The sequence below is a fragment of the Onychostoma macrolepis genome, chromosome 13 (assembly GCF_012432095.1).
Source record: "Onychostoma macrolepis isolate SWU-2019 chromosome 13, ASM1243209v1, whole genome shotgun sequence".
Taxonomy (NCBI): Eukaryota; Metazoa; Chordata; class Actinopteri; order Cypriniformes; family Cyprinidae; genus Onychostoma; species Onychostoma macrolepis.
Genome location: NC_081167.1, coordinates 18,830,007 through 18,851,708, shown reverse-complemented (window position 1 = coordinate 18,851,708; position 21,702 = coordinate 18,830,007). Strand labels below are relative to the sequence as shown.

The window sequence follows — 21,702 nt, the reverse complement described above, 5'->3', positions numbered from 1 at the left end:
TTTTTCTCTCTAACATCTTCACCATATATCTATAAAGATATATTTCATTGTATAATGTGCTTTATGGCTTATCTTAACTGCTCAGGAAGATTTTTGTGTATAATATGTGACCCTGGACAACAAAACCAGTCATAAGGGTAAATTTTCCAAAATTGAGATTTATAAATCACCTGAAAGCTGATTAAATAAGCTTTCCATTGATGCATGGTTTGTTAGGATCGGATAATATTTGGCCGAGATACAACTAATTGAAAATCTGGAATCTGAGGGTGCAAAAAAATCTAAATATTGAGAAAATCGCCTTTAAAGTTGTCCAAATGAAGTTCTTAGCAATGCATATTACTAGTCAAAAATTAAGTTTTGATATATTTACTGTAGGAAATTTACAAAAATATCCTCATGGAGCATAATCTTTACTTAACGTCCTAATGATTTTTGGCATAAAAGAAAAATCAATCATTTTGACCCATACAATGCATTTTTGGCTATTGCTACAAATATACCCCAGCGACTTAAGACTGGTTTTGTGGTCCAGGGTCACATATCTCCATATATTTAGTTTGCTTGGCTTTTGAATGACAAGAAAAAATCAACTAATCCAGAATATTTCAGATATATTTTAGCGCACATTTCCTCAGTGCACTTAACCTTGCCTCAACTTCAATGAGACGGTCACTTTAGTCTTGTTACCTGTAAAATATGTCTTCTTTTTCTCTCATTTCCCTGAGCCCCCTACAAGCTGTCAAGTCTACACAAAGGAAGGAAGTAGGATATTAAGTTGCTGAGCTTTGCTTGTGTGCTGTGTTTATTTGCTGTGTCAGAGACTGAGAGATTACACTGTTTATATGTGGGGTGGCTGGAATCTGGTCAGGTGTCTCCTCAGGGCTAAAGTGGCAGGTCGGGAGCTAGAGATGCACTGTTGACATTGGAATTAAGAAAGAAAGTTGGACTGGAGACTATTCACTGCGAGTAAGTGGCTGCCATCAATCATTCTGGGAAAAAGTGGACGTATACACTCAAAATCCAGCGGTGTATGTGGCAGGAGAAACAAGATCCTGCTTTTGAAAGAGAGCTTGTGTGATACGATATTTGTTTTCATACACATATTCAAAGGGCATGTTAATAGTATTAGTTAAGCAGCATTGAAATCAAATGAGTAGTATAGGGGAGACGGGGGATAATTTTTACTTTATTTTTGAAAGTCCATTTCTGTTTATAAATGTATTTTAAGTTTTGAAGTTATTTAACATTTCCACTGCTTTTTGGAAACAGGGATATAGTTCATTGATCACACTATGACCTTTTGACCCTATATCAGGCCATGTTGTCACACTGTATGAAGTAAGGCTAATAAACAGGCTATTAAAGGCTTGTCAACAAACTTTGTAAAGTAATTATAAAATAATAAAATAATTATTATTACACACAAAGAAATTCATGGAACAAAAAAAAATGGAATCTACCATACAAAATATCAAACCATTGTTTTTGGCATTGTATAAATTATAACACATATTGCAACTTGTCCCATTCATGAACAATACCATGCTTGTGAACACAGCTAAACCTTTCAGTTGAAATCTACCTGTTATTATATAGATTTTTTTTTTAGTTTGATATTAAAATTTTTTACCAAAAGTTGCTAACAGCTAAAGTAAACCAGGTCTCTTTTGAGATTAGATTTATGGTGCATTTTAATAAAATCCTTTTCCCACCTAAAATGCATCTAGTGCATTCAGTAATAAATACTGTAATAAAATACAAAACAGCTTTTTTGTAAGAAAAAATTCTTATTAAAATTTAAAACAACAGCTTTTTAGCTTCAAAGTAGGCCATTGTTACAAAAAATAAATAAATAAATAATAATAATAATCTTCTTCTATCATTGTAGCGGCATCATCAGAAGCTAAAAATGGCCAGTTGCCCAGGCCTGCTGTCATTGGATTTTGATTGATTACCATAAAAAAATATCTGTTGCTGACTGTGTAGAAAGTTGATCCTGTAGACCGGAACCCATGTGAAAAATTGAGGGGATATATATGAGCATCTGACTTATTGTCTGTAGGAGTAAAAACACAGTTTGCAGCCTTACAGTCATTCCTGCGAGTGCCGTATATAACCTGAGGCAGTATAAACAGTGGAAGTGCTGGGATACTCTCCCTCAGTCCTGGTCTAGCCCCTGTCCTGGCTCCACTGTCTCACTGATGGGAATAGATGGAGGTTTTTGCTTGAGATGCTATCAGAATGAATACAAATGTGTATGTGTGTTGTTTTGAATCGTCAGCAAAGCGGGTCTTCAAGGTCAAAGAGGCTGCCTTGTTTTTCAGGGCGTAATTCTCTGTATATCTTACTGTATTCTTGCTTCATGTTGCAAAAAGGAAATAATTTAACATGGCAAGTGCTTTTGAAACTGTCACACTGTAAAAGAGGGCAAGAAACAAAAGCATTTGTTGAATGAGATTTCCTCTTCTAGCTCTGTCATTTCGTTGTATTTCTTCCTTAATTAAAACAGTCACAAGTTTCACTGAACTGGATATCAAAGCCTGCGACATTTGGAAATGGACTTGGTGAAGTGTGCTTTCTTACATGTCAGGAAACTTTACAACTTGCGCACTGACATTTCCTGTGATTGGTGGAAACGAGAACTAAACTTCTGATTTTCCCAGTATCAATCCCTTAGGACCGCTAATCATCTGCATGTCAATGTACACACCAATTACGGTCTGATTTCACTTTGATTTGGGGACAACAACAGTAACGTGTTATTATCAGTGACAAGAAAGGAAGGAAAAGTGTCCCAAGAGTATGTGTTAGAATAAGCCAATTATTGTTTTAATCATATATATAATAAAGCTTTTATTACTGAGTTTAGATAAATGAATAGTAATTGTTAGAAAGGAGAACTATATATTTATTTTATCTCTTTGCCAGTGTTATATTAGTATTATAGAGATAATATTGTAGTTTTAATTAATATTTTGCTTCTTTTTTTTTTGTTTTACATTTTTTCTGTTTTACATTTAAATATTTAGTTTTTTTTTTTTTTTTGAATGTCTATATAGTTATAGTTTTCAAAACAGTTTAAATTTAAATAATTTTATTTCAGTTTAAGCCTACTTCATTTTTAGTTTAGTTATTTTTTTATTAAGCTAAATTAAAATGAGAAATGTTGACTTGGGAAGCTGAAATAATAAACATATATATATATATATATATTACATTTTATTTAGCTTTGATTACAAGTAAATGCAATTTTTGAATATCTATATAGTTTTTATTCATTTTGTTTCAGTTTTACTTCAGTTTTAGCTGTTTAGTTATTTTAGTACATCAAATTAAGCTAAATTAAAATGCAAATGTTGACTTGGCAAGCTGAAATAAAAAAGTTTAATATTTCTTTATTTTATTTAGCATTTATTACAAGTAAATAATCTTTAATTGTTTTAGTTTTAGTTAACTATGATAACACTGTTATATGCACAAATTTAATTTTCTTTAGTAGTGTGGGAAGCCCACATCGTAATTTCTGTGATAAGTTGTTTTGTGTGCATTATAGACAAGAACAAGAAGGATGTTCTCTGAGTCAGTTAAATTGTGAGGGAAAGAACTCGGCGTACTACTCCAGATTGTGCTGAATGATGCATTAGGCAATTCTAAAACAATTAAAAAGGCAATGTTTATTTTAGTGGGCTAATAGATGTCCTCTTTCTGAGGCTGGCGTGGGATTCCCTCTCACACTGAGGAAAAAATGTCATATCTGTTACGGAGAACATGAATATTGCAAGAGTAGAACAAATAATCCAGAAATTACTAATCATAGTTCAGGTCATTTGAGAAGGTTCTCCCAGGAGAGTGACTGATGGGTCTGCGTTTACGAGGCGCCTTTGGATAGTGTGTCAGTGACGAATAAACTCTCCATTATTTATGTGTGCAAAGTGTTGACCTCACAGCATGCCACCAACCTTTAGAAGTCCTAGGGAACGTTTTAAAAAAGGGAAAAGTGATGCTCTTGCAGAAAACCGATGTACATCTGTCCCTGTTTTCCTTTATGGTTTACACGAGGAGTTCTGGAATTTCCCTTATATAAATTCTCATTCGGACATTATTCGTTTGTTTTTTTAAGTTTTTATTCTTTTTAAAAAAAAGTTTACAAAAGTATGAGAAAAATCCAAAATTGAGAAACTTTAAACATCTGTAAATGTAGGTGAAGAGATGCACACAAGAATCAAATATAAGTCACAGGGTTATTAGAGTTAACTAAAACTAAAACAAAACCATACAAAATTGTTACCTGAAGTAAAGTAATCTCTAAATGAATTAAAAAATCTCTACTTCTACTTTTTCATTTAGTTTGTTTAATTTACATGTACTTTGTTTTATTTACTTGTACTAAAATAACTAAAAGTAAATCTGTAATAAAAATGAATAAAAACTATATCGATATAAACTATATAGACTATATATTAAACAAGCAAAACCTAATAAAAAATACAAAAACACAACACAATAATTAAAACTTTAACTAATATTAAAATGAAAACAGAAAAATAAAACCTAATTCAAAATATTAAAAGTACACTGTAAAAAAAAAAAAAGAAAATTGAGCCAACTTAAAATTTTAAGGCAACCAGCTTCAGCAGATTTTTGAGTTTGCTCAACTTATTTTTGTGGGAGATTCTCAAATTTTTGTTGTATAAACTTAAAACGACAAGTTGAGAAAACTCAAAAATCTGCTGAAGCTGGTTGCCTTAAAATTTTAAGTTGGCTCAATTTTTTTTTTTTTTTTTTACAGTGTATAATAGTACAAAAAAATATTAAAGTTTAACTTATGATGAATAAAAGCGATTGGATTGGGGAATAAAAGCAAGTAATTAAAACTAAAAACAAGAAAAAAGAACTTTTTGCCAAGAGTTAAATGATACAGTCTATTGGATGTTTAAGTGTCTTTCAAATCCTGAAATGTTATTTTATTTTATTTATGTATTTCTTTTTCTTTAAGAATGCAATTATTACGTTCTTTAGTGGTTACAAGTCCCCTTTTAGATTTACGAGCCGCAGGTTTTGCAGCACAATGGCAGAAGAAAGCTCGTGTAAATGATAGGGGTTTATATTATCAGAGAACTGTGTAAAGCTCTTCCTCATTCAGCCAGACGCAGATGTCCAACATCTCACATTACAGTGGAATCCAAAGGGAAAGGTCCCCAGCCAGAACAGGTAGATGACGGACAGCACGCCACTCCTGTGAGGGACCATAATAGACCTGACATGCCATTTTCCTGACAAGCTGCCAAGCATCTCCTTTACTTCTCCCAGTTCGCTTAATTAAAAGAACACAGCCATAGACACAAGCGTCAGTCCAACCAGTATTCACAAAAAGACAGCTCAATAAAGATTACTATGTAATGAAGACAATATCAATCTCAGGATCTTCACACACATAATAAACGATGAAGTTTTGGTTGTACTGATGCTGTTTTGAAGATATGGTCTAATGGAAGGAGTGAACAGCTGTCTGTCAAATTCAGTTTTTAAAGGTAGCATACATGTACACAACAGTTAGATTTTTGTTTTTTAAAGAAGTCTCTTCTGCTCACCAAGCCTGCATTTGTTTGATCCAAAGTACAGCAAAAACTTTGAAATATTTTTACAATTAATATATATATTAAGAATACATTTTAAAATGTAATTTATTCCTGTGATTTCAAATCTGATTTTTTTGCGTCATTACTCCAGTCACATGATTCTTCAGAAATTATTCTAATATTTTGATTTGCTGCTCAAAAACATTTATTATAAATATGTTGAAAACAGCTGAGTAGATTTGTTGAGGTCTCTTTGATGAATAGAAAGTTCAAAAGAACAGCATTTATCTGAAATATAATTTTTTTGTAACATTATAAATGATCAGTTTAAAGCATCCTTGCTAAATAAAAGTATTAATTTATATAACCCCCAAAACAAATTATGCTAACTTCAAGCTTTTGAATGGTATAGTGTATAATGTTACAAAAGCTTTTTATTTCAGATAAATATTGATCTTTTGATCTTTCTATTCATCAGAGAATCCTGACAAAATGTACTCAACTGTTTTAAATATTGATAATAATAATAATACATGTTTCTTGAACAGCAAATCACCATATTAGAATGATTTATATAGGATCATGTGACTGGAGTAATGATGCTGAAAATGTAGCTTTGATCACAAGAATAAATTACATTTTTAAATATATTCAAATAGAAAGCCATTATTTTAAATAGTACAAATATTTTACAATATTACTGCTTTTGCTGTATTTTGGATCAAATAGATGCAGGCTTGGTGAGCAGAAGAAAAAAAAATCTTTCTGTTAAAAAACTTTTGACTGGTAGTGTATACGTTTTAGTGATTTGCTTTTACATCTAAATGGCATCTTCTTAAAATACAAATAAATCTCCCCGCGACCGACATCCATAGTTCACTGCCCTCAGATTGTGGGCTGGTCTGATTTGAGGACATGCTTGACCTCTCAGCGCTTGGTTTCTAATCTCTTTGAAATATTCATAAGTGTCTTCCCTGCATATGTCTTTCAGTGGGAGGGTTTAGAGGTGGGACAGGGCTGCTTGGGGAAGCGCTGATGTTTGTCGTGTAGACGGCCAGTTCCTCCTATCAGCACACACATGACCAAGCCGCTCGCTTTTACCTTGTAATTGGTTTCCAAAAAACAGGATCTCCAACCGCTCGCCCCAAGCTACCTTTATCAGAACTGGCCGTTTAAAGAGATGCCGCAAAGAAAATAATCAAAAAACATATTATCTGAGAAGAGGACATGAACCATCTGTGTTTGCACTGCCAGCTCATTCTGGGATGGAAATGTGAGCTGATTTGTATCTGTGTATTTTGATTGTTTGCAGTAATAATGAGAAGGACAGGGTCAATGCCGCACATTCAAAGAGACTGACTTCTGCCAAACTTGTAAACATTTTAAAGCAGCAGTGCAAATAATTTATGTATCAGTGACCTCGAATGCAAAAGAAAGAGTTTATAAAAAAAAAAAAAGGTCTGGCTGGAGTCCACACAAAACGTCTCTGTGCACGGAACGTTCCCTTCCCCAACACTCGCTGATAGAGCCTGTTTCCTTTGGCATTAAATCACTCATTAAAGATCAGACATGAAAGTGCTCACAGAAAGCTACAATGTTTAGAGCTAATATGCCAAATAATAAGAGAGGAACAACTCTTTCAAGAAAAGACGGGTGACGGTTATGGAAGAGGACATTGTCTGGATGTTTTTTTCATTATGACAGTGGTACCGAAGCTTGACCCCATTTTATTAGTTTTAAAAGGCAACCACAGACCACGGAAATGCTTGTTAGGTCTTTTATGGTCTGCGGTCTTGAGGTTTCTTTGATCATTACTGTGACTACTTTTCAGCCTCTCACACAAATGACTAGATGTTTGTGAGTGTTTGAAATGAGCATTTACAAATGTAACTGATTGTACAGTCTTTCGTCATTACCAGAAAATACAAATGTCCATATTTAATTTACTTTCGTAATTAAATAAAATTGTAACAATAACAAAGACTCCATGTTAAAAAGTAGCAAAAGGGAGTAATTGGCTACTTAAAATATATCTATTTATAATATATACAGTCAAATCAAAAATTATTCAGACACCAGATATAATTTTTTATATTTTTTTTGCTAGTGGGTGCAGGACACTATAGCTCATTTCTGTAAGTGAGGATAGCAAAATAAAGTAAACTGTGACATATTATACCCAAAAATTATTCATACAGTGAATATACAGTGAAAATTTGGGACCATAAATTATTCAGACACTTTGACCTGATCATGTTTTGCTTAAGTGTTTTTCTTTAATTGCTAATGCGACCTTTTTACACCACAGACTGAACAAAATGAAGCATTGCTTGGTAATTGGTTGTCCTAAATTGGTATTATCTGACTGTGCTTAAATTTAAGAGCTGACATCTGACAGCTATTCAGCCCAATTCATTACATACCTTTCTATCAACGTTATTTGACAATATCAAGATGAATTTGTTCTGATGCAATTTAATTCTGAGTTCTTGTCATATTGTATTACCATTTTCTAAATTATAGCGATAATGTGAGATATGTTGAAGGTGTCTGAATAAATTTTGGTTTGACTGTATATACACACACACACACACACACATACACACACCCATCCATCTATTTTTATGTGCTTTCTGCAGGGGATGCTGGGTATTAGTGCAGTGTGCCCATTAGGAACAGAGCGATAGGGCTGGGCACCCCTGTCCGCCATTAACTGCGGATTAGTGCTGGACCTCACACCCTTTGATGAGTGGTTTCTTCACATCCGCTCTACTGAAAGTCGGCAGGCAGTCACGCTCTTGCACTCACACTTTTTCCAAACCTACTGTATTGAAAATACAAACGGTGTGTTTGTCATATTCATTATTCCATGCAACTGTATCTTGTTTGTGACAGAAGACAATTCTCTTAGTGTGATTTGCGATTAACGCTGCCACAAACTCTTAAAGGAGTGTCAGTGTCAAAGCTTAACTTTTCAAATTTGTAGTAATAATTATTTAGATTCTGATGTTTAATGGAGTGAGGGGTTATTTTAAGAAGCTGATCTGTCTGTTTCAGAGCTGCTCTATTGTCTAGTGCACACTGCCCTCTACTGTCACAGAGCTTAAACAACTGGACAACAGCATCAGGGGCATCGGAGTGTTTTCTAAAATTGAAGAATAAAAGCATATTTTTAACCAATTATAGTCAAACACCTGGGATAGCAGAAGCTAAAAGCATAATGCAGAAGCATCTCCACAATTAAGTCGCACAATACACTGCCATTCATAAACTTGGGGGATTTTTATACGTTTTTAAAAGGAGTCTCTTCTGCTCACCAGTTGCATTTATTTGTTTGAAAGTAATCAGTAAAAACAGTGTTATTATGAAATATTACTATAATTTAAAATAACTATTTACTATTTTAATATCATTTTAAATGGGTTTTTTTCTCCCTTGATGGTAAATCTGAATTTTCAGCAGCCATTACTTCTGAAATTATTCTAAAATGCTGATTTGCTGAAGCCATTACTTTAACATTATTTTTACTGTTGCCAAAAATTTTGAATAGTAGTGTACAATCTTAACTAACTGGTTCAGGGTTATTTTTTCTGAATGAAAAAGTTCAATAATCTGACACTCAGAAGAGCTTTTATATAGTAAGAAAACAATCCATTAAAAGAATAATTCTGTCATTTACTCACCTTTTATGTCATTCTTAACCTGTATAACTTTCTTTTTTCTTTGGAATTTAAAAGCTGATGTGTTGGTAACCAGACAATTTCATTTCCCATTTAATTCTAGTCTATGAGCAAAAAATGGAATGGAAGTTAATGGGAACCTGTTTGGCTATCAGCATTCTGCAAAATACCTTCTTTTATGTTCCGCAGAAGAACAAAAGTCATAACGGCTTGGAATGACTTGAGGGTACATGATGAAAGAATTTTCATTTTTTGTGGACTAACGTTTTTGGGAAGTTTTTCTTATTGTTTAACATTTAAAGGGTTATGCAATATTTACATTTTATATATTTATACAGTATTATTTATATAATTACTGTATAATCTACATTTTATACCCAGGATGGCCAGTTATTTTGTAATGTATTTTGAATATACACACAACTGCACAATTCACAATACTCTGTAATTAACAGTAATGTTAAGCAATATAAGTACTGAGATCATGATGAATGGAAACTTCATCATTTGGAGGGCTTTCCAGTCCCTGTATTTATTGTTTGTTGATGGTAATTATTGGCATAATCAGACAAGTCAGAGCTCTCTCTCACACCATCTCTCTCTCTGGTCAAGCCACGTATTTCCCTCACTTTTCCAGTGCAGACTTCACCCAGACACTAAAGATAAACATCAGCAGTGAGACCCAAGACTGCATGACTAAGCAACAACTCAGAAATATCCTGAAAGGGATTTTTTTCCATAAACACATCCTTTTTTCCCCCTCACAGATACCTTTTTGTCTGGTTTCAGATGTTATTTTTTCCTCACGTTATTTGCGAGGCATCAATGGGTCAATTGGAGTCAGTGGAATAATCCCTCTGTGTTGCATATGATTAGTCAGCTCAGGCTGTAGCAGGCCAGCAGGCTTCTGAGCTATAAACAGGCAGCGCTGTGTGCTTTAGAGACTGGAAGCTTTGGAAGGACAGTATGAAAGGCCTGTTCAACGGCCGTCTGAGCCCTAGTGTGAACAGAGCGCTACTTAGAAGGTGTGGCACATCCCGAGAGAGTGGAACACATGCACATACACATCGAGGCTGATTTCCTGTTGCACTGCCTGCACAACGCTCTCACAGTATAGTCCCAAATCAGTCAAGAATCAGTTAAAGAAAACATACTTAGAAAAGACAATACTGTGACATTTGTTTTCATAGGCCTTTTATGGCATATATGAACATCAGAGATGTGTTTGATATTGATTTGTGGGGAGGAAAGTCTCGTGTCAATGAAACATGCATTTGCATATGTCCTCAACATGAACTAGCAACAGAAATCCTGCAGGTATAAATCACACTTTATGCTCAGTGTCACTTAGAGAACTGATTTTTCGGTTTGTTCTTGTAGAAATCAGCTTTCACGAGGGCTATGCGACGATCACAGCGCGTACGCTGAAGCAGAGCGGCAGCTTCACTGTTTTGTCAATGCAGATTTCCCTATAGACTCATTAAATCGGGGATTCTGATTCCAAGGGACATTGCAACACTGGTGAATCATAATAAACCCATATTTTGTGAAATACCAGTGTGTAGACAGACACTCTGCACTCTCTCTCTCGTTCTTTGTTTAACAGATGTTAGACTCTTGAATGCACATTTATCTTATAGTGCCAGCGAATGCAATAGCGGATCTTAAATTATTTATTGTTGCAAACAGATAGCAGCAGTACAATTAAATAGAAACATACATTTGTGTTTTCATGGCTTATTGTTCTGAGAAGCAACTCTTTCTGTGAAGAGCAATGTATTCTGCATGATGTGCTGCTTGCTTGCAGTGGAAATGAAGCATAAAGCATGAAGATACTACTGTATCTCTTTTCAAAGAACCACGGTGTTGCTAATGCAGACATCTAAGCTTTGGCATACACTAGGTCTCCATGGCCAGGAAATTCAGGAAATAGTTTGAGGATGAAGTGGATATTTAGTCAAGATAAGGTTAGTAATTTTATTTGTGCATAGAGAACATCAGTGGTTCTCAGTAAATCTGTGTTGAGATAAGATTGTAAAATTATGTGGGCAGAGAAAACATCACTGTTCCCAGAATGTCCGTGTAGATTTCATATTTATGTCATGCTGTCATATAAGACTTCATGTGTTTCCTAACAATATTTCACAGATGGTCATTCTAAAAATAAAACATATGTGATGTTTGAAATAGTTTTGGAATTAGGGCTTTGGTTGAAACTAAATTCTATTCAGCTATTTTAAGAATGCTATGCTTTTCAAAAGTCCTAAAGAAACTGGTGCTGCTTTTTCTCTTGTTTGCTATGCTTGTATAGTGAAGAGCAGATGCTCTTGGAAAATGTTGGTGTTTTCTTCAGTATTTTGCTGTTTCTGTTGTTATTATTTTACTTCTCATATTGAATTTTTGTTTTTTAAAAAGGTTTAAAATATTAAACGTTTAAAAACTTGCGTGGTCAAAGATCTATTCTGCGCTTCAGTTTTTTTTTTTTTTTTTGAGAATAATACTACAATTGTACTCTGGGATCACAGCTGGCTGTCAAAAGCTGCCTTTTATACTGACTGCCTCTTCTATACTGACTGCCTCTTCACACAGTGTTTTTTAATCCAGATGCGTTAAAAAATTCTATCTTACAATAATGAGAGATGACAAAAACTCTCAAAGCCAGTTTTTGGGTTTTAATTTCAACAAAGCAATTTGAAATGGCTCTGGTGAGCGAACATAACTTTAGCAGCAGCACAACACATAAATAAGATGCCGGCTTGTTTCACTTCCCTTTTTGTGTAATAATGATCTTTTAGCTTTTTTCATAAAAAGGAAACACTGTTTCCAGACACAAATATACACATTCAAAGTCAGATCATTTCTCATCTTATGAGTACAGATGATTTTTATCCTCATCAAACGTTTTTTTTTTTTTCATATGAAGGCATCTAGAATCATTCACTCATAATTTCAGTTAGGCTTTATCAAATAATTCAGGTGATGCATGCCACAAGTGCCTCAGTATAAGCAACATCCCAGTGTGCTACAGTGTGTCTCTGCTATGCATATTTTTTAGTCCACATATAAAAACAAAACCTTGTCACATTTCACGCTTGGTTTTCCTGTAACAATGTATGCATCAAAAAATGCCTATGCCTAAATATATAGTTTTTCTTCAAGCAAACTGAAAGATCTGTTCAATAGTGTCTGTTCACTGTCTACAAACCTATACCCAAAAAGTTTCATGGTCGGTCCACAAACTTTCTGTATAACTTGGGCCAGTTTGAACGGTATACCAAGCCGCCATTTCTCCACCTGTTCTGAAGAGTTTTTTTGGGTGGAATACACACCGCTTGCCTCGGTTGAGGCATGTGTGTTTTTGAGGATCCAATCCCGTGCTTGTGTCGTCATCGGAATCCCTGTGAAATTGTACATTTCTGCTGCTTTCTGCATGGGGTACCTGGCGATATCCTCATAACGTACTAGCATATAACGGTTTTTCAGCCATTTCGGCTGACTCAAGCCCAACTCGGCAGAGATGCGGATATTGTTACAGTTTCCTTCGAGACGTTTGACCTCTTCGTTCTCTATAGGAATGTCTCCATTCACTGCCCAGCTTTTCCAGTTCTGGTACTTACTTGCAAAGGCCACCATCCTTGATGCCAGGATGGCTCGAGGGTCTCTAACCAGCTGAATGAGTTTGATATCCAACCGAGGGTCCTCTACTAGAGAACGAAGTGTGTCTAATTGTCGGACCCTCACTGTTTTGATCACCCTGTGCTGTTTTCCTAAGCAGACCTCCGAAGCCAAGGTCAGATTGAGCGGCCCGCATCGTCTCGTCTTGCAGTGGTACCTCTCAAAAACATCTTTTACAACCGGAGAGCAGACTTGCTCCTCGCACAGGGCCTTGCTGGACTCTCTGCGGAACAGGGCAGGGGTGACATGGTCCTGTGGAGGAGGGCTGATGAAGCGCTCCAGCATTGAGAAGTTACACAAGAAGAGATGCTGTAGGACATCTCTGTACACCCAAACTGAAGTGCTGGCATTTGTGCCACTCGAGCCAATCGATAGCATCCTCTCCACGTGCCACAGCGGCTCGAAGAGGTAAAACATGTTTCCACCCTGCTGGTTGAAGAACTCGCCCACAAAGGAAGATCCTGTACGAGTGGTAGCCATCAAGAGGATGTGCTTTCGGCCTGCCTGAATGCCGTTCTCAGCATACATGTCCTCTGGATAGGAACTGTTGTCGTCCATTACTACCAGAGCGCTGGAAGCATTGTAGGGCACTGGAGGCTCTGTCTGTGGGGTCCGTCTAAGTGTCAGCTTGTCTGAGACCCTGTACATTTTAAAATGATGTCAAATTTAAAACATTTCAATAAACATTTGAATTTTGGGGGGCGTATTTTTAGTTAATCCAAAAATGCTCACCTTGAAATAATGTTGTTTTCTTTTTCAATGATGACAAGTGCCACAATGCAGATAATGATGACTGCATACTTGTTCCTCATTCTCAAATTAACTTTGATTTAGGAAATGCCTCCACAGACTGCTAATTTGTTGCTGCTGCCAACTGTTTTGGGTTCATCTCATGTCAGAACCTGGGTTACATTTCATCTGCAATAAACAAAACCAAGACAGGAGTTTTGGCATCATTTCCACACAGACATAAAACTCGCTAACACACCAGCCCTATGTATTGATTCCAAGCGGTGACAGATTTATACCGTTTGGCACAGGGGAGTATAAGCAGACACAGACAATTTCAGCTTTGTCCCAAACAAGCAGCCTGCACTGTCATCACCTGTCCAGTAATTCCACTAATGTGGAATGATGAGAGATGATGAGGTCCACAGAACACAGTGTCTCTCTTTGGTAACTGCTTACTGTGGATCACGATGAATCATCAAAAGTAGTACTTCTTTAGTATTTACATTGCTATTCAAAGGTTTGTAGTCAAATAGTTAAGTCTCAAAAGGCTGCATTTATTTGATCAAAAACAGTAATATTGTGAAATGTTATTAGAATTTAAAATGTTTTCTATTTTGATATATTTAAAAATGTCAATTCTTCCTGTGATGGCGAAGCTATATTTTCTGCAGCCATTAGTCTTCAGTGTCACATGATCCTCAGAAATCATTCTAATATAATGATTTAGTTTTAAACAGTTGTGCTACTTAATATTTTTGTGCAAACTGTAATACCTTTTTTCAGTAATCTTCAATGAATATTAAGTAGAAAAGAAGAACAAAGGAACAGCATTTATTTGAAATGTAATTTTTTGTAACATTATAATTACCTTTATTGTCACATTTTATCAATTGAATGCATTCTTGCTGAATAAAATATTTATATTTACCCCAAAATGTTGAATGGTAGTCTATATTAATCCCTGTAATTATTATATGTATATATTTTTTAAATCATATTTATTTTAAATGTTTATTTTAAGTGATAAAATTGTAATTAGAATGAGAATGGAGTGATCTTCAAGCTTCACAAAAAAAAAAAAAAAACACATAAAAATAGCTCATAACTTAGCCACATAAAGGTTCTGCCTCTATAACCCACAGTCAAAAGGAAATTACATTTCCTATTGCAGCAAGTCTGTAATGCTTTCATTAAATCTTGGAAGCCATATGGTGTGGGTGGAATTTTGTTTGTTTGACACGGTTTTCATTTTCTGAGAGTTAGGTATACAGTTTGAAATGAACAATTGGGTCAGTGTCTTCTACACTTAGTTTCAAATCATCTGTCGTTGCGGCATTTCTCTAATATACAATGTTTCCACCCATTTTAGGAAAGCAGATGTTAGCTACACTGAAACATTGGTCTGTCCTTTCACCAAGGGTTCATGACCTCTGAATTCCACAAGTCATTTGTTCACTGTAGCCATGTGTTGCAGAGGAAGTTTAGGTTTACCTGTTTAAATAAACCCTTGTTTTGAGATTCTAAGGATTTCATCAGATTTTTTCCTTATCAAAGTTATATCACCAGATTCAGAGTAGTTACAGGTTTAAATATGCTAATGACTGTTCCTAAGAAAAGTACTAATGTATGAATAACAGACTCTTTATTAAGTATAAAAACTTTTAATGTAAAGAAACTGTTTCCTTGGGGAAATGGTAAAGTAACAACACCATTACAACACTACATATTGGGCTCTTGTGTTGCAATAAAATCAGTAGCTTTAGGGCATGTTTGACCCCAGATAACCCCACTGAATGGCTTTAAGTAAGTGAGCTGCCATAACCTGACGTAGCTCTATTCAGAGCTGTCGTTTACTATAGCAGTAACGCATTGTGTTACCTTCACAGCAAGGCAAACAACACCGGCTGACAGGGTTTAATCTGGACCACATCGAGACCACATCTGTACAAATAAAACTACCAGACTTCCGCCAGACAGTGGCTTTTATGAATGTGACACTTTCCTAAACTGTGCTAAAAATGTAAGCAGAGCGAGTACAATATTGTAGTTGTAAAATAAGACGTGTACCAGTGGGAAAACTGTCATAGGTAAATGCCATGCAATTTGTCTGCACAAAGAGTAGCATTTAGGATATGACACAATTTTCAAGCCGTCAAGGAATGATAGTGTGCAGTCTAACTAAATATAAACCAATTATGTGGGCTTATTATGCCATAGCCGTCAAACTGTCAGGCACGGCGGTTGAGCTGAGATCTTTACATATTCAAAAACCACTGAAGCATTTGACAAATCTGATGATCTGCTCAAGCAGAAACGGACATCACTCTGTTCATCATTCCCATACAAATTACATTAATGGCTTATCTTACAGCATTATAGATGTGTTTGAAAAAAAAAAATGCTTAAATAATCCTACTCTGGTGCTTGGGTTTATTTTTCATTGTGTAAAAAATACTTTGATTTGATTTGTTCCCCAGAGATGGAAGATACACATCAGTAGCTTGTTAAAATAAACTACAGTGCATCTGATGCTATCGGACTGGTCTGTGACATATGGTCAATCATTTTAAACCTTTGGGATAGCACCACTTTTTATCCAGGAGTTTTACATGGATATAATCTAGTGGCATTTTCTGTCAGAAAACATGACACAGGAAGTGAGTTAGCATGGGTATCAGAGAGGTGTGTGCCGTCTGGGGCCAGGGAGCATGTTTCATCCTTGTGTTTTTGTCTTGTTTCATTACGGAGCGCTTTGCGGTTCAGCAGTGCGTGATGGCGCCTTCTGGGAGATAGGCAGTGTTTAGTTGGAGTTCTTCTATATGAGATAAATCCACTATCACCAGTGACAGGCTCTCTTGTGCTGCCTGGGCCCACGAGTTGCAGCTGCAGCAGCGGTGGAGGAGGGGAACAGGAACAGGGGGTGTGTTTGTCATGGGCATATCACAAAATGTAAACCTTAAAGAGACGTGGCACCAAATGGCTTCTCTCTCACACACACACACACACACACACACACACACACACAGTAAGGCCACACCATGACATTCACTTGCTGCTTTGAACTAATCAATGTGAACTAACAGGAGGTTGAGTGTGATGACACCAATCTAACGGCTAATTACTAGGAAATACATGGTAACTTGACAGTTGCAGTAAAAAAAAAAAAAACTTTAATTGCTGCATTAAATGTTTATATCAATTCAAAGTGGCGGTTAAGTCACAATCTGCAGCAAGAAATGCATTCCTTTTTTAACCACTTCAAATTTCATTAAAGATGAAGACGATTTGGATGAAAATCATAAAGTAGGTGGAAGAAACAATGTGTTTTTTTTAGTTTTTGTTTTCAAGAAATATTTTAGATTAGTGTTTTGATTACATTACATTTTGTCCACATCACAGATTTATATGAAGCTGTGATATTTTCTGAAATAACAAAATCCTCAATTAAGTCAACTAACTTTAAGTCACAGTCGTTTTATCTCGAGGCTTAATGATTTCTTAATTGTAAGAAGAATAACAGATAGATAGATAGATAGATAGATAGATAGATAGATAGATAGATAGATAGATAGATAGATAGATAGATAGATAGATTGTTCAGTGTGAGGTAAGTAAAAAGACAGAAAAGATTACTTTTGTAATGTTGCAGTGAAAGTATTTACAGATCTTTGGCAGAAGTGAAAGTTAATACTCTACGGTTGTGGTAAAATAGCTAGACTGAGTGAAGTCTTACCTTACGGACTGAACGGGTCTCCAGTAGTTCATCTGGAGCATCCTGGATGATCGCGTCTGGTACACATTGTCCCTGCGCTTGTGTGAAGACCCCAAAGAGCTGAGCTTATGTGCGTGCGTGAGTGAAAACGCTAATTACTCTATAAAGTTAATATTTGATAATACGGACTTCATACCACGAACAATAGAAGATCAGTCATTGTTAGGAAATTCCAACTTAGACATTTTGCTGTGACTCATAAGTTGAAGGGTCCTAACGTTATTTCCAGATTCTCACGGCATTGAAGAAAGCCTCTTATTCGTTTATCTCCATTTGCGCTTTTCTCCGGTGCAGCATGCTGGAAACGTGTCCATTTCACGGCGGTCTCCAAGTTTGGGCTATCCTTGGATACACGTCACGTGGTCAAGTAAGAACCCCCAGTGTGAGTGTTCACAAGGGCTTTTCTGTTTGAGGAGGGCCCTGGGACACTCCTACGTGGATTCCTGCATCCCCCTTTTGCAGTGGGGAGTCGAGGGGTCCGAAATCTAGGATAAAACACGCTGCGTTAGTTCACGGGGACTGAACTCGTACACTCACTGAATGAATAATGGGGCAAAACTTGATTATGCGAATTACGACGCACCTTAGTGTCCCTTTAAAAATACTTTCGAAAACATGGTTTATTAGGTTACCACATTTATTGTTAAAGTGTAAACCATAAATTATTATGGGATCTTTTCTGTTTATTTATTTATTTAGATAAAACAGTGCTGTCAATCAGTAATTAGGCTAGTTTTAATATAGTAACGTGATGTCCAGATTGATATTGGCAGGCTACTAGGCTATCTATTTTTATTTTCGTGTAGCCTATGTTTCGTGTACATTTCGTGTACTTGATGTGATGCTGTAGTGCACCGAATGACCCCTATGGGGTCACTAAAATAAATACTGCTGAAGTATAGGTCCAGCGGTGCCATGAGGGAGAGCCTCGAAACGTTCCGCATTAACGTTTTGTAACCACGTGGGGGCGGTAATGTAGTGTTACTGACTATAACAGTGACTTACAGTGATTCAAACGATCTACTATTTTTAACAAACTACAGTGACACAAAATATTGACATGAAATTCACATCCCCGTCGCTTTTGTTGTCGAATAGCCAAATTATACTGCAGTTATAGCATAAAGGCTATGCTAATAGCTACTGCCAAGTCGGGTGTTATCAAAACACTGCCAAAACCGTGTTTGAGGTACCATTCTTATCTTATTTAAACTGAGGTTATAGCTATTTGTCTCTAATTTTATGTATAGCTTAAAAACAGAACCACGTTTGTTTAGGCATCTCCAAAAATATTTTTGGCAATAGGAGATACATGAGAAAAAATGATTGGGTTGGAAAACCATGTAAAAGCTTAAACTCTGAGCTAGAATACATAATATATTTTCAGATGAACTGAAGTTTGCAAGATTAAAATGGCCCTAATATGTTGATGACCCAGACATTGCATCCAATCCAAAGCTTATTTGTAATCCAAGAAGTACATTCAAACATGTGGATTGAAGATTTCAGATCTTTATATATTTAATAGTTACACATTAATATTGAAACTGGGATTTAAATTATTAAATTTTAGTTAATTTTCCAAATAGTTGATGGTCCCAATTTAGCCACATTGCACATGAATTTTGAAATTTTATAAATATTGAGTTGTTTACATGATATTTACTGTAGTAATTTGAATTTGTTGTTTATTTTGTATAAAATAGTGCTGTTATAATTGAAAATCACTATAACAGACCCAGAGTGTCATTTGAGGTTTCTTTCCATTGTAAACTTTTTTCATGTCCCATTTTAGCCCATGCCAGGATAATCACAATAAAAGCGATATCTAAGACCTTTTATAGTCACGTCAGAAACAGATTTAAAAAAATGATAATATTTTGCATAAATGGCAAATCTGTCTGTCATTCAGGGTTTCTATTTTTTCCATATAATCCACAATGCTGATGTATGACTGACGCGCATGATCACAATATACAAGAAATTTCCAGGGTTAATCTTACGATAAACTGGATTTTTGACCTCCTTTTCTTTTTTCCTCTGATTGTGAAACCAAACAGAAATGCAAACAGTTTCATGTTTTTAAATATTATTTATCAAAATGATCATAATTCTTTATTATTTCATTATATAGAAAAAGCAAGAGCTTTGTAACAATTCTGTTAATCATGAGCATTATCAAGGCAACATTTTCAGAGTCATATAAGGTAATCGATATATCCAGATCTGCCAGAGTCCAGTGTTTTCTGTGGTGTACATGCAGAGACGCTTCTAGTTTGTGTGTCCCTGTAGACTGGCCCTGAGCACTACACGATGATGAAGGATTATTGTAGGTTAATCTGCTTGCCTGCCATCTGCCTGCTCCAAACAAATTAAACCTGAAAGCAAAGCCACACTCACAAATGTAGATGAAGGTAAATTGGCAGGTGTTTCCTTTTCTGATCCGCACAGCTGCTCATCTGAGCAAAAAGTAATACGAAAACAGTTTTAATTCTATATGGCAATTGGATTTTGAAACTTTATTAGAATTTGCAGTGTGATCGTTTTTGAAGTCAGTAATACACTTTCATCCATCCTTATTTATATGATAGAATTTTTTTAAATTATAGTTTTGAATGCTATGCATATAAATATTTTGGTAACACTTTAGAATAGGGAACACTTATTCACTATTAACTCTGACTTTTCTCATGAATAAATTTAATTAATTTGCTGCTTATTAATAGTTAGTAAGGTAGTTGTTAAATTTAGGTGTTGGGTAGGATTAGGAATATAGAATTTATTACTACTAATAAATAGCTAATATTCTAGTAATATGCATGCTAATAAGCAGCTAGTTAAGAGACCCTAAAATAAAGTGTTACCATATCTTTTTCTTCATTCTAATGTTTTCTAGTAAATAATCCAAATTAGCTCTTGACCTGGAGAAACTATGGAACCTGATTGTAAAAGATTTTGTTGCGCATTAAACGTCAACTAATAAAGGTCATGAAAGAGTGAGATCGAGGTATTTGCTAATGCTGATGTGTATGAGATTACATAACTTTGTTTTAAATGTGAACTGAACATGCTCTGTAATATAAACTGGATTGTCAAAGAGATTAAGACGATTCATCTGCTAAAAGGCCTGCAAAAAGTTTGATGAATGCTTACAAACGTGCTATTTATTTATTTATTCATGTATTCATTCATTCATTCACAGAAAGTGAATTTTTACTCTAAAAATTGGGTGACTATTTTCATCATATTTCTTCAGTATTCATTGGTGATTGTTCCTTTGTGACAGAGCTCCAGCATTCCGAATGTGGGATTTCAGTAATGCTATATACCTGTCATATCAGGTCAGGTGTGCTACTCATGAACCCCTCTAGTGGCCATTAGTTGCCGTGCTGCAAAGATGGGCTTCTAAAAATGTGCTCAAGGGTTAAGGCGTGTCATTGGATTAGGCTCTTAGCACCTGCCTTAGCTCTCCTCCATCTGAAATAAACACCCTCAGAAGGACACTGCCGTAGCTCTCTTCACTAGTGCGCTGTCTGGCCTGCTGTAACTGCTTTGCTTTATTAGGATGAAGAATGATATGGAAATGCAGTTTTCATCAGTTCTTCTGCTAGCACATTTCTGCTTTGGTATGTATTCATCAGCATCTTTGAATATGGATGTGGCTCAGGCGATTAAACATTCCTTTACTTGATTGTATTACACTGTTAACTAATGTATATAATCTTGAAATCATCTTCTTTCTGTCTCATTTGCATCACCGTTATTTCTGATTGACAGTAGGAGGTGAGCAAACAGAGACTTCCCTGAAAGAAAACTAACTCTAAATCTAAATTTAGAAACAAATTCATTTCATAAATGAATTTATATAGTGAAATACCTTTGATAAACCAGGGGATATTGAATCATTTATGACGTAAGACACCTGTAATCCTAGACAAGCAGATAGAGACAGTCATTAGTATTATTACATTATGCCATGTGTGTTCAACCTTGTGTCAGAAAAATGACAAATATTGTGATAGACACATGATGTCTTGTACTTATAAGTCTGGTTATGTTACATTGTTAATTGTGGTATTTATTGTTTATCTCATTGTTGTTTACAGCACAGGCCGACTACGCTCCCTATTTCTATGACAATGGGCCTAACAGTAACAACGGTAATATGGCACTGTTAAATCTCTCAGAGGATATGCCAAAAGGTATGGTAAAATTGTTGTACCATCTGATTATATTAATATCACCTGTTGATGTCACTCTG

General features: G+C 35.5%; 2 protein-coding genes across 10 annotated transcripts in view; one reads left to right on the top strand and one right to left on the bottom strand.

Moving 5' to 3' along the window:
* cdhr1a (cadherin-related family member 1a) overlaps window positions 1–21,702 on the top strand; it is a 100,289-nt gene that overhangs the window by 62,952 nt on the left and 15,635 nt on the right. For 4 of the 8 annotated variants that reach the window (XM_058795777.1, XM_058795775.1, XM_058795774.1 and 1 more), the window contains one exon: window positions 21,548–21,643. In XM_058795777.1, the coding sequence (XP_058651760.1) occupies window positions 21,548–21,643 (96 nt within the window). The other 4 variants (XM_058795781.1, XM_058795776.1, XM_058795778.1 and 1 more) reach the window with 3 other exon arrangements.
* chst3a (carbohydrate (chondroitin 6) sulfotransferase 3a) lies at window positions 9,319–17,517 on the bottom strand. Of its 2 annotated transcripts, XM_058795784.1 has the most exons (3): window positions 17,403–17,517; window positions 13,670–13,855; window positions 9,319–13,577 (listed from the first exon to the last, which is right to left on the bottom strand). In XM_058795784.1, the coding sequence occupies exons 2-3, from the start codon at window positions 13,747–13,749 to the stop codon at window positions 12,398–12,400; spliced, it is 1,260 nt and encodes a 419-aa protein (XP_058651767.1). In that variant the 5' UTR covers window positions 13,750–13,855; window positions 17,403–17,517; the 3' UTR covers window positions 9,319–12,397. The 2 variants fall into 2 exon arrangements, with proteins under 2 accessions (XP_058651767.1, XP_058651766.1); XM_058795783.1 differs by lacking the exon at window positions 17,403–17,517 and having other exon boundaries at window positions 9,417–13,577; window positions 13,670–17,194.